Source organism: Camellia sinensis, chromosome 2 (genome assembly GCF_055761805.1).
Source record: "Camellia sinensis isolate YWXY chromosome 2, ASM5576180v1, whole genome shotgun sequence".
In the NCBI taxonomy this organism is placed as follows: Eukaryota; Viridiplantae; Streptophyta; class Magnoliopsida; order Ericales; family Theaceae; genus Camellia; species Camellia sinensis.
This window is the reverse complement of record NC_138962.1, coordinates 58,229,123-58,243,261: the sequence shown is the minus strand read 5'-3', so window position 1 is coordinate 58,243,261 and position 14,139 is coordinate 58,229,123. Positions and strand designations below refer to the sequence as shown.

The 14,139-nt window shown below is 37.2% G+C and overlaps 1 protein-coding gene across 2 annotated transcripts; it reads left to right on the top strand.

The window, feature by feature from the left end:
* Positions 1-435: 435 nt before the first annotated feature.
* On the top strand, positions 436-13,693 carry LOC114317383 (prolycopene isomerase, chloroplastic). 2 transcript variants are annotated; one of them, XM_082914508.1, is made up of 9 exons: positions 436-757; positions 2,024-2,247; positions 7,520-7,630; positions 8,800-8,853; positions 9,366-9,653; positions 9,780-9,971; positions 10,073-10,231; positions 12,102-12,338; positions 13,234-13,693. In XM_082914508.1, the coding sequence occupies exons 1-9, from the start codon at positions 571-573 to the stop codon at positions 13,546-13,548; spliced, it is 1,767 nt and encodes a 588-aa protein (XP_082770634.1). In that variant the 5' UTR covers positions 436-570; the 3' UTR covers positions 13,549-13,693. The 2 variants fall into 2 exon arrangements, with proteins under 2 accessions (XP_082770634.1, XP_028119884.2); XM_028264083.2 differs by lacking the exon at positions 7,520-7,630 and having other exon boundaries at positions 443-757.
* Positions 13,694-14,139: the final 446 nt, after the last annotated feature.

Here is a 14,139-nt window from a genome sequence, read left to right as displayed (position 1 = left end):
AAATTTGTAGGATTATTAGTAATAGGGTAGGGGTGAGATTATTAATCCAATGCATATTAATCCAATTGGATAGTGAATACCACACTAATTTACTAGGACTATTAATACTTCACTATTAATATTGTGAATCAAACATGACCATATGGTATTTGGAGAAAATATATAATTACACTAATTATTTTTGAAAATTTAATTTACATAACAGTTAAGATGTTCACTAGTTCATTAATTGTATAAATAAAAAAAAAATATTTTTATATATTTTTAACAAAAATTTATATTTATTTATTTTTATTTTAGTATTTATCCATTACTGAGATTAATTTCAGTCACTTTAATTAAATTAATTTTTTTTAACGTGATTATACAAAAAAAATGTGAATTTAATTTAATTTTAATTTACCCTACTTATATTGTTGGGACGTGGCTAGTTTTAAACTTCAAAAAGGTCAGCTTCATCGTCTCCTACCAAAATAAATAGGAGTACTAATTTCCAGAAGACATCTCTCTCTCTCTCTTCACAATTATCTGTGTCTCTGGCAGAAGTTGTATTTATTTATTATTATTTTGATGGGGTTGTATACAATTTCAACAAATGTTGTTCTCCAATTCCAATCTCTCTCTCCAGATTTATTTTTGAAATCCTACAGCACCAGAAAACGGTCTTTTTTGGCGCGAAATACCACCAGCAGTCAGCCCTCCTCCAATGGTTACCCTTCTCTTCCTACTCCCACTACTCAAAACACATCTTTCCCAGGTCCCCTCTCTCTCTCTCTCTCTCTCTCTCTCTCTCATAAAATGAAAATTTATATTGAGTAGACCAAGCATATGAGAAATTAAAAGGGGTCAATTTGGTTTAATCTGGTAAAAAAATAGTGCTATGTCTTATTCCTCCTGTGGAATAAGGATAGTTGAGGGTTGGTTGTGTAGATGGGTGTTGCAATGTTTTAGGGTTTTTGTATTCAATAAAAAAGAAGACAAGGAATAGACTTTTGAGGCCTTGAAGTTGAGGCTCATGATAATGCATTATTTAGACAAGGCAAAACATTATATTTTCATTTTTATCAAGTTTTGGTTCCAATATTTTGAATTGATGTTAAATCAGTCAATTAATTGCACTCCTAAATTTACTAAACATATCATGAGGGGTTATATGATATTTAATTAATTAATTTATAATAATAGTAGCATTGTCCTCGATACAAAATTAGTGTGAGCTAACAATTACTTTAGAGGAGTGCTATTTGCTTTCCTTGATGTTGTGTTTGGGTCATGGAGATTTGAAGGAAATGTTAGTTTAATACCCAAATTAATACCCACATCTATGATCCAAACACAACCTAAGTAATGAGCATGTCATTGTTGTACAGTCTAAAGTTCTTTCATAGCCATGTACCTCTTTGAATTCTGGGCCATTGTTGATCCTGTACCTAGCATTGACGTCCTTATCCACAAATCCGTTTGGTTTGTGGAAACCAGAAAATCCTTGATTGCAGAAATGTTTGAGAAGGAAGAGGTTACTGTAAACATCTGTAGGGAACCTCATTGTGTGTGATTGTTAGATCTGTATGTATTCCTCGATCTGCTTTCTACAAGGGCCATTGCCTGTTTAGGAAGCTTATGGTCTTCTAGTGCTTCTTGTAGCCCCTCTTAGGACTCTCTGGTTGGTGTGGCAAGTTATGATGCAACTAGATTAGATATGTGGGAAATGTTTTTTCGATTGGCATCGGGGTGTTCAGATCAAAACCCGACTAATCCCTAGGGGTGCCCAGGTCCTCAGCACGGTTAATTTAAGGGTTTTCTCCTAGTGGGAAATGTTAAAAATAAACTATTGCCCAATTTAATTCATTCGTGATTTGAAAATTTCATAGGGAAATAAAATAATTCCAAAACCAAATTTTGCACATTTTAGTCTAAGATTTGGCCTTCATGATAGTGGAATGATTCTTCAGAGTTTAAATTGCTTCCTTAGCATTATTTAGGTCCTCTAATTTAAATGAACACTTTGTCAAATTATCTGCAGGCAAGCCAGAGGCAGATGTTGTTGTAATTGGAAGTGGAATTGCTGGACTATCTTGTGCAGGACTTCTATCTAGATACCAGCAAGATGTTTTAGTGTTAGAAAGCCATAGTTTGCCTGGGGGTGCTGCTCACTCGTTTGAGAAAAAGGGCTACAAATTCGACTCTGGTCCATCGTTGTTCTCCGGATTCCAATCAAGAGGTCCTCAGGCTAATCCTCTAGCACAAGTAATTTGTTCTTTTCATATCACCTTACTTCTTACGTAAATGCAGTCTTATCTAAATATAGGTGGTATTTAGGATCTTGCTGCTGATAACAGCAATTAACTCCACTACATAGCATTTACTGGGCCTAGTTGTACTCTATGGACAAGAAAAGGTCATATTTAGTTTGGCTTCTCTCAAGTTGTCATCTCAACTTGAGAGAGAGTATTTGGGCTTAGTAGGCCCATTTTGAAACCGATTTATATAATCAGAACCGTTCACTTTTTATGACTTATTAAGTAGAATATTCATGCAAAAAATTAAGATGATTGGACGTCAGTAGTTATATGTTTGAATCATATTTGTTTTAAAAAATTGGATGACAAATATAATTTCAAGAATAGCCATTTATTTTTTGTAATACAAATTTAATTCAAACATATAGATATAGATATTTGATCATATTGACTTTTTGCATGAATATTCTATTCAACAAGCCCTAAAAAGTGAAAGGTTCGAATCACCGAAATTGGTCCCAAAATGGGCGTACCAAGCCCAATGCTTTCTCAAATTGAGATGGTCAACTTGAGAGAAGTTAAACCCTTTAAAGTATTTGAACTATTGAGTGGCTAGAAGCTGGCCTATAGCTTGCAACTATATCGACTTCCATTAGTGATATGCAAATATACCCACATGAAAATACACCCACACATCTATAAAAGAAAAATACAACTGAAAAATGACTGAAATACATCCTGAGGCTCTTTTTATTTAGTTATTACCTTTTCAATTCTACATTGGACAACTCAATTCATCATAATTTATGTGATGGACAATTAATAATATAATGTTGCACATGATGACATATATACATATTTAAATATTTTCTGAAGTTCTTCCTTCAATAATGTAGTTCATGATAATATTTTATGTATATATATTTGAAATCCTCTCTTTAATTATGCCAAAGATATTTATTTATCTAAAAAAAAAAAAATGCAAACAACCGACTCTTCAAAAAACTTAAGCTAATAATAGAAAGGGTGCAACTCAAACATAAGCTGATAGAGGGGATGCAACTCAAGTACTAGTATCATTAATAAAAAAAAGAGAATTGGAAGTGGGAAGGAGTGGTAGTGAGCGCCTTTTTGCTGAGGTTAGTTATGACTGCTGGAAGGGCTAAACCTAGTGAAAGCAAAAAGAATGCAGCAGCAAGATTTATCTCCTTGCTGCGTGTTCAATCGCTTGAAAGGAAGTTCTTCGCTGTTGGGCTATTTAGTGTGGAAATGAATGAAATGAATATAAACAAACTGTGTGCTTGCAACAAAATGAAAGAATTAGTCATGTGGGAATTTAGATTACCAAGCAAATAAACATATTCTGCACTTCTCTATGGGATCTACAATTATTTAAAATTTTAACTTTTCATTTCCTTATCCATTCATCAAATTCTATCTAGCTATTCATCATCACTGTTGATGGTGAAATGCCAAGCTGATTTTTGGCAACAATTTTGAAAGAAAAATGCCTAAGACCCCCAGTGGGGGTCACTGGGGGGTCGTGTGTGTAGGAAGGTGATTGGCCCAAAAAAAAAAACTGTTTTTTTTTTTTCAGCAAATGGGGCGGCACCACGTCACTGGGGGTCGACCCCCACTGGGGGTCTGAAGCACGGCCCATTTTGAAATTCAATGGACTGCATTAGTAATTGATCACAGCAGGTGGTTGACTATTTAGTGAAGGGCAGGATTGATTCTACTTCTCAATGGATGTTGTACTTTCTTTGTGGAATACATTTTATGTCATTGCATTGGCATCATTAAACCCAATGCCTTGTGTTGCTTCATTCCCATTCATTCTCATTAATTAACCTTGTTATGTAATCTGTGATTGAAGCTATGAGACCTAAGCCGACCCCATTTGATGGGACTTAAGGCTTGGTTTGGTTTGGTTTGGTTTGGTTTATGTAATCTGTGATAGCATATTTTCTGTCTATTTCATCTATGTAAGAACTTTTTGATGGACACAAGAATATTTGGTGGTGTATGGTACTTGTCTTTAACAATCAAGTGTATGCTATTTCCGAAGGTTACTGTAGAAATTGACAAAGTAACGATTAATGGATCTGTCTCTTTTTAGCATAGATTCTACTTGGAAGCTGTTAGAATTTACCATCACCTACCACCACTACCACCTCACCTACTCCACTAAACCTAACCCACTACACCACTACCACCTCACCTACTCCACTAAACCTAACCCACTACACCACTATCACCATCCACTACACACCATCCACTACACCTACATCTATATAAGGAACCATTTGTAATAGACAGAATATGTATAATAGATCAATCAAAATCAATCAATAATACATAAATTCTTACATGGTATCAGAGCAAGGTTAACAACCTAGTCATTCTGCTTCACCGGCGGGCGGCAGTCTCGCCTTGGCCGCCCGCCGGACCTCTACACCTACCTTCACTCAGCAGCCGCAGAAGCCCCACATCTGCCACCGTAAAACACCCTCATCAGTTTAATCATCAACCTCATCTAGCTCCTCAGTCAGCAAGTCGTGCTCCTCCTCCGTAGAAGCACCGTGCCGCCGCTACCAACACACACCATTACTTTGCGGGAGGAGGGTCTCTTCTCTCTCTCATGGCGATGAACACCACCGAAGCCTCGTGGAGCTGCTCCAAAGCAGATGCAGCTTCTTCCCCAGCCGACTCAGCTTCCATCCGAAGGGACTGAATATCTTCGCCTCCGCCGTCCGATCCAAACCCTTCCCCGTCGATCACAAGCACGGGATCTACCTCGTCCTTCCTTCAAAGTCCCTCTCGGCACCTCTTCTTCCTCTCGGCATGCATCTCTCTCTCTACGCAGAAAGAGAGACACAGCAGCACAAAAAGAAACACAGGATTCTTGTTGCTTGATGAAGAACGGTGATTAGAAACTTTGAATCCTTCCACAATAGAAATTGACTTCGAGACTAAGTGAAGCAAGAAATACACTGCCCTTCTTCATAGCTGTGTGAGTTGGCTTCTCCTCTGTGCAGAGGAATAGTAATGCGACTCAAGCTCCTTCAGGCTAGCAGCTGCCTCCTCTCCAATTCTAGCCAACATGTGATCTGTTTTCTCCGCCTGTTGGTTAAATTCATCTATTCTTTGGTCTACATGGTCGTTGAGGGATGCAAAACCAGAAAAGATTGCTGTCTGTTTCAACTCCGACACCAACTTAAGTAATGAGTCAGCTGCCTGAACCATTCTAGCTGCACGCATTTCCATCATGAAAGTTTCCTGTGAATTTCTAACTGGTGGATCATTAACCCTGGCCACATTAAGCAGCAGCTTCCACCAAATTTATTTATATTTGTGGACCCAAACTTTAAACCCTCTTTTTTTTCCTTTCTTTTTCTTTTTCCTATTTACATCCACTTTTGTCCCCCACTTTCTCTCTCTCTTTTTTTACTTTCCAACCCACCGCCCCACATGCACTTTATGATTCCTTATTCCACCCATTTTTTTTATTCCACCCACCAGCGCATGCTTTCCCATTAATACCTTTTTCTTATTATTATTTTTTATTATTCTTATTATTCTTCCCACAAAAAAAAAAAAAAAAAAAAAAAAACACAACACCAACATTTCAAATTTGCACAACAACCCATCTTTTATTCATCTCAGGGATCACCCCGATCACAATTTTACACAAAAAAAAAAAAACAAAAAAAAAAAACAAACAAAAAAAACAAAAAAAAAAAAAAAAAAAAACCACAACAATAAACCAAACCAGTGGCATTTTTTCTTCTCTACTCTACCGCCGGTCTCTTCTTCTTGCCTCCGTCCTGCGCGGCCCTTGACGGTGCTGCCTCCGTGTTTTCCACGCCGCCGAGCACGTTCACTCCCCCATACTCCTCCACTGCAGCATATGGTGGACCTCCAAATCGGAACATCACGGTGGCCTTCCGCTTCAGCTCCTTGTTTTCTGTCTTAAGCACACTTATCTCTGCTCGCGCATCCTTATACATGCGTTGGAGCAGAGCCAGTTGGGCGTTTAAATGCTGCACCTCATTTGTCCTACTCTGCAGCCGGTTCGACAAATTTGTGACCGCCGTCATGGTTTTCACACATGACTTCAAGGTATACTGATTGGCCTCCACATCTGACTGCACTGCCATTCTTTGCTCCACCGACCGCATCGGAAAGTTCAACGGAGCAAACTCCGGGGCGCTTGGTTGAGGTTCCAGTGCCACCGCACCAGTTCTCTCTCCTGTTGACTCGTTGAGGTCGGGAAAGAGGGTGAGCAGTCCACGGGAAGACGAAGCCATTTTCTGGGCAACAGAGTATTACAGCGTATTACAGAGTTTCTCTCTCAGCAACCGCAGAGTTTTTTCAGAGGTTTTGTAGCAAGTTTTGTCTCTGCCTCAGCCTTAGGTTCAGTCTTGGTTATATAGCCGAGGCAGCCACGCGCATCGCGCGCCTCTTGACGCCCGACAACTTGGCACGCCTTTTTAATGGATTGGGCACGCTTTTTGATGGCACGTTTTTTGAAAGATTGGGCACATCTTTTGAGGGTGCGACTTTACAAGGGTCCGACAAGACTCTGTAAACTGTCCCGACATAGATTCCGGTTAGTTTCTACAGGGGTCCGACAAGACTCTGTAAACTGTCCCGACATAGATTCCGGTTAGTTTCTACAAGGGTCCGACAAGACTCTGTAAACTGTCCCGACATTGATTCCGGTTAGTTTCTACAAGGGTCCAGCAAGACTCCGTAAACTGTCACAACAACTGTCACAACATTGTCTGCTACAACGGTCCGACATGACCCCATAAACTGTCTTCTACATCGGTCTGACACCGCCATCCAGTGTCTTCACCAACGGTCTGACACGACCATACAGTGTCTCCTATCCTTTTTTTTATGTATTTTTCTTGTTTTGTTCCTCTCTTCAAACTCAAGTTGGTTAGTTTCTATCCTCCTTGAGTTTGCGGGGGGCTGTTAGAATTTACCATCACCTACCATCACTACCACCTCACCTACTCCACTAAACCTAACCCACTACACCACTACCACCTCACCTACTCCACTAAACCTAACCCACTACACCACTATCACCATCCACTACACACCATCCACTACACCTACATCTATAGAAGGAACCATTTGTAATAGACAGAATATGTATAATAGATCAATCAAAATCAATCAATAATACATAAATTCTTACACCAAGAAGTTAGATTCGTGGACTCCATTGGAAAAAAATATAATTACTGCATCTGTTCTATTTTCAGGTTTTGGATGCATTAGGTGAGTCAATTCCTTGTGCCAATTATGACTCTTGGATGATTTACTTACCTGAAGGTGACTTCTTATCACGCATTGGACCAACTGAATTTTTTAAGGTGGACACTCAATATCCACTTCTGGTATCATGTTAGATTGATTCTATTTCTTAATTTCACGGGTTATCATCCTAGGTTTTTGCTACCCTTCTAATTGATGACTGAAACAAGTAAAATTTATTTTGTAGAAGCATTATGCTTTAGATAATGTTTTCCAAAAGACACATGAACCACTTTTTTATTTCCTAGCCATTAAAATCGTGTATATTTGACTTGCTTCCTCAGATAATTAAAGAAAAACTAAACCAAAGGAATATATATATTTTTTGTTAAAGTTGCTACCGGGCATTTATGGTTTGATAAGAACGGAAAAAAATTTCAATCTCACCATTATGAAAATTACTAAATTAGGTGAGCAGAGTATAGATAAAAGAACAGGGGCCGATTGAAAATTTCACATGGGGACCTATTTGAACTCTTGCAATTATTTTTTGGTTTAATTTGAGTCTTGTTTTTAGGTTTCTATGGGTTAGTTGGCTGTTGGTTTAAAATCAGTTCTAGCTTTGTTAGGTATCACGAGTTTGAGTCGGTAGTCTTTAAATTTTCTAGATATGGGCCTTTGTTTTGATCTATTGGTCAGAATATGCGTTTAGCTATATTTTTGGGACTTATATTTGGCCAACGTTAGGTTTCGAATATTAATATATTATAAGAAGTCAAAATTTAGTTGAGGTAGTAGAACTATAGCAGCCCATAAAAATCCTTGTAATCTTTCTATTTGAAAGAGTTGAGTTGTGAGGATTTGAGATTTTGTTTTTTGATTTTGGTTAAACTTTGCAAACATCAAGCCCCTCTCTTCTTCTTCTTCTTCACAATGCAGCCAAGTTACCCTGTGTGAATCACCATTCATACCTAATTTCCATACACACTGTACAGAGGGTAAAGAAAGAGTATACAATTTTGGTTTTTCTATCAGTTTTATGAAACCGAAGACACTAGGATAAAAAAACTTTATGATAGGAGATTTCAACAATCAATTTTCTTATGGATCTTATAAACTAAAAAAATACTTGAACATCCAGATTAGCAGACACAATCACTTGCATATATGTAGCTGCGTCACCTTCATGACTGAGATGAACTTTTTGAAACAAGAAATCACTTATAGCCCTGTTATTGTGTTCTCTTAATTCTGGAAAATTGCTTAATGACTTCTAATCATTCTTCAGGACCTTGAGAAGTATGCAAGTCTTGATGCTGCGCGAGAATGGAGAAAACTTCTTGTAAGTATTGTGTATATATGTATATATATTGTATTCCTCATCAGGCTTCTTTTTTTTTTTTTTTTTTTTTTCTTTTTCTTAAATATAGAAAGACTATTTTTTTAATAAAGTAGAAAAGGAAAATCTTTCTTGAGAAGTATGCAAGTCTTGATGCTGCGCGAGAATGGAGAAAACTTCTTGCAAGTATTGTGTATATATGTATATATATTGTATTCCCCATCAGGCTTCTTTTTTTTTTTCCTTTTTCTTAAATATAGAAAGACTATTTTTTTAATAAAGTAGAAAAGGAAAATCTTTGCTATCATTTTCTTTTCAAAATTGAGAATGAGCCAAAAATTTTACGTCCCTTGTATTTGAGGTTGTCCAATATATCAAGCTAAAACCTCAAGGCCGAAACACAAAAAATTGATTAACAGATTGCCCAATATCCTGGATAGGTGATTTTGCAGAAGTTGCCTTCATGATTCCCTATTATTGCTCTTATCAAGAATATAAAATGCATTTCTGTACAGGATGCAATACTACCAATGTCTGCAGCTGCGATGGCTCTGCCACCTTTATCTATTCGAGGTGATTGGGGTGTTCTATCCACTGCTGCAACTAGATATGCCCCCTCTCTCTTGAAATCCTTTGCCCAAATGGGACCTCAGGGGGCCCTTGGTGCTATGAAGCTTCTCAGACCCTTCTCAGAAATAGTTGACTCATTGGAGCTGAAAGAACCTTTTATACGAAATTGGATAGATCTTCTGGCTTTCTTGCTCGCAGGGGTGAAATCTAATGGTATACTGTCTGCAGAGATGGTAACTATTACATATCAAGGTTTTTTCTTGATTTTGGTTGAACTGTGGTATGATTATGAAATATAAATATGCTTGTGTTGCTTATTTTATTGATAACATAATAATTTTGTGCTTCAATGTTTTCAGGTATACATGTTTGCAGAATGGTACAAGCCAGGTTGCAGTCTGGAGTATCCCATTCATGGAACTGGGGCAGTTGTTGATGCTCTTGTTCGTGGACTACAGAAATTTGGTGGACGGATCTCTTTCAAGAGTCATGTGGAAAATATTGTTGTTGAAAATGGTCAAGCTGTGGGAGTAAAGCTAAGAAGTGGTCAAGTGAGTAAATGATTTAAGTGACAAAAATACAGAATTTCTCATTCAGATTGAATTATATTTCTTTCTTATTATTAATTGATAAAAATAAATATTTGCTGCAGTTTGTACGCGCTAAGAAGGCTGTTGTTAGTAATGCCTCTATGTGGGACACATTGGATCTATTACCTAAGGAAGTCATTCCAAAGTCATACCAGGACAGGATCAAAACGACCCCTCAATGTGAATCATTTATGCATCTTCATTTGGGTTTTGATGCAGAGGTGAGTGATTGTAACAACCAGCCTTGCTTATGATTATTAGAGGGGGGAAAAAAAAGAGGCTTTTTGTTCACTAAGTGAGGTGCTTCTTTACAAAATCCATTATGAATTCTAGATCCGAGGAGGATGTTCCACATCCATGACAGATTTATTTTGTACATATTCTCATGTCAGCAAATTTTTTTTTTTTTTTCCCCCAACTGTTCAATATCAGATGCAAAAGTTCTGTTTGGCCATTGCACTGTTTGTGGGTTAGTTTCTGTTATGTAGGCCATCAAGTGTTATTTCACTAACTTGGAAAATATTTTTCATTTCCATGTTCAACATGAACCATGTTGATCTCTATTCAGTGGACAAGTGGTTAAACTTGAGTATTTAGGGGAGATGATTGTCTAACATAGCATCAAAGCATTGGTTTTGGTAGGACTTGGGTTCAAGTCTTTGTGTGTTTATTTTTTCCACCATTATGCTTTTCGCTTAGCATCTGTTATATTTTTACTGTTTGCACCTTGTTTGTATGTTAGTACATTTGCAACCTATTTGGTTCATCTGTTTGTTGACATATGAGAAGGGGGTCTCGTGTGAGGGAGGGTACAATGGCTTGATATGTGTTGTTTGGCCCAAATCCTAAATAGCTTTAACTTTGTTGGATAGCTTTGATCCTATTAGGTCTCGGGTTCAATTCTTTCCAGATAATCTAATACCTTATAGGATCAAAGCTTTGATATCATGTTAGACAAATCTAAGTCCTATTATCCTTTGGGTTCAACTTTCTCACTGTACTTTCTTGGGGAAGGATGTGAGAGATCAAGCATTTTACTGTCACTGGGTCGTCTAACATAAACCATCTTGACCAAAATTATCTGATCTTATTGTTGTTGTGTTGTTGCTTCTGCTGTCATCAATTTCTCATGAATCACGTGCTTGTGATATATTTTTCTATTGCCTCTATCCTTTTCCTGTGCAATATCCTAATTTCCATGTCTGCTCATTTCATGGGCTTCTTGGGTTTGGTTTGCTCTACATTTGTAGTCAACAGAAGGTTTCCAGTAAGCTATGATTGCTTTTGCTATCAACTTTGCCAATTTATTATATATATGATATGATTTGTTCAATTTTCACAATTCATGTTGAAAGCTGATAATCCAGTGCACTATTTCACACCTAACGGTTGCATATCATCATATATCCCAAAGAATCGCTATTCCTTTTAGTTGTTGAATCACTGTTTGATTGATCAGTGTGTGATGTCCTAAATCCTCATAACTAATGGAATCCAAATGATCCCTGGATTGATCAGAAGATCCTTTCAATTGGCTAGAAGCCGTTACTTGAATGAAGCTAGATTTTCTGGAATTATTTGAATATTTGACGATACATTCTGTACCTTGCTAAACAACCGATCCTTGTTTACCAACTGCAGATTGCAGTAAAAAGTTTCCCACGTGTGAATGTGAGGGCTTGGGTGAGGCTTGCTAAAAATGCATCATCTATTGGTGATAATGCACAATATACTTAAGTCAATCTTAACTCTTTAAAGAGAGATTTTTTTTTTTTTTTTTTTTTTTTTTTCTAATATTGCTGAGACAAGTTGAAAAATAGTAGAATTGAATCACCATTTGGAGAAACTGAAATCTCAAAGTGGTAACTCTAAGAAATTACTGTTACATAAACAAATTAAATAGATTATTGCCTATTCTGTGGGATATGCTACATAATGTTAGCTTTGTGCTCTCTTCAATCGTTGACATCTGTGGCATGACGACTTTTTCTCAATGTTGGTAATCTTTTAACCAGGCTTCATCTGCCACTGCTTTGGATGGTGTTTTCCTAAATCTGAATAAATAAACCTAACATATGTTTTATTTATTAGGGTATAAGCGAGGACTTGAAGATTCATCATATAGTTGTGAATGATTGGGAGAGAGGAGTTGATGCTGATCAAAATGTTGTTTTGATATCTATACCCAGTGTGCTTAGTCCAGATCTTGCACCCCCTGGGAAACACGTGTTACATGCCTATATGCCAGGAACCGAACCGTTTGGACTCTGGGAAGGACTTGATCGTAAAAGTGTTGAATACAAAGAACTCAAAGCTAAAAGATCTGAGGTATGCTTACTGGCAACTTTTGTCATTGGCTTTTCTTATGTTGTCATTCATGACAAATGCACTAACTGAAAGCCGTGAAATTCAACATTATCAGAAGGAATAATAGAGCAAGTTCAGCGAACTTATTATGGAACATTTTAATGACAGTCCATTTAGAATTTGACTATGGTATTGAGGTTGAGGGAGTTTTACATGTTTTTTTTTTGCTGATTGGGTTTTTTATTTGCATCTTAAAGCTTGATTTGTTCAATTAGATCCAATGTTTTCTAGTTAATTGTCAAGTTTATGAACAATATATATGGTATGCATAAATTTTGGCATTGGAGGTTGTGACCTAGAGCGATGACAAGTGTTATCAGCTCCACGTGCCATGGCGTGGGGTTGAGTCACATGAATCAGCGTCTCCACAAAAATGTGGAGGGAGAGCTGCCTACTTACTATCTCTCCCAAACCCTATTGTAAGTGGGAGTCTTGTGCATTGTGTTCAACCTTCATAAGTTTTGGCATTCTTTTGATTTTTACCTACGGTGGAACTTCTTAAGAAAGTCTCAAGGTGTACATAATTTTTCCAATAATTGAAGCAACTTGATTTTACCATGTATGATGTGACAATATTTGAAGCATCATGTCTTTTCTCTAAAAAAATGGTCAAAATTGCATATAATTTTAGAGTCAGAAGTTCATATTTCTGTGTATTCTTGGAATGTTGTCGACTTAATTTTTGAGTTTACTATTAGCTACCTTGCTAATATCCCTGATTGTTCTCCTTTATTCTTTGAAATTCTCAAATGCTTATGCGCCATCAGATTATTTCCGGATAATCCATATTTAGTGTATGAAACAAGATAATTATTTTTCGTATTAAAGCAGTTCTTATTATTCCTTACCAATCCAGGTCCTGTGGAGGGCCGTGGAGCGTGCTGTTGGTCCAGGTTTTGATCGCGAGAAGTGTGAAGTGAAGTTAGTTGGAACCCCATTGACACATCGAAGGTTTCTGCGGAGGAATAGAGGAACTTATGGGCCAGCTATACAGGCCGGTAAAGGCACTTTTCCCGGACATTCAACTCCGATCCCACAGCTTTACTGCTGCGGTGATTCTACATTCCCTGGTATCGGAGTCCCAGCAGTTGCTGCTAGTGGCGCCATTGTTGCAAACTCATTGGTTTCTGTGTCTCAGCACTCAGAGCTTCTTGACGCTGTCGGAATATGATAAAAGCTGGTGAGTTCTGTTTAATGTTTATCTTGAATTTTTCCTCATTTTGTTGTATGTTTATTAATATTGTATATAATGTTTTTGAGAAACAAGTATTTTTGTCGTGCTATAAAATTTAAATAATACACGTTTTTTTTTTGCACATACTAAAATTAAAATGAACCTCACTGAAATTGGTTGAATAAGAATCTTGGAATCTAATTTAATCAGATTTTTACCCACCTTTTGAATTGGAAGCAAAAATAAAAATTACTCAAATGTTTTATGATGCATTTTTTTAATAATTGGTAGGAGAGAAATAGGGGAAGGGGAAGCTGCATTTGCAGCGGTGAGACTTGAATTTCTCCCCCGGTGTGGGTAGGGGTGGAGGTTTTTAGTTACACACATAGAAAGATCAAAGTAGCTATATGATAGAAAATACTGGTTTTAAGTTGTTAACATACCAATTTTGTTATGATGATGATTACATGTACCTTCACTGCATTGGTAACATTTGTGAGTGGTGGAGCCTATTAAACCAATGAAATGGTAACACGTAAGATGATGTTTGGATATTTTTTACGATAAATTAGAAGCACAAATAGACTG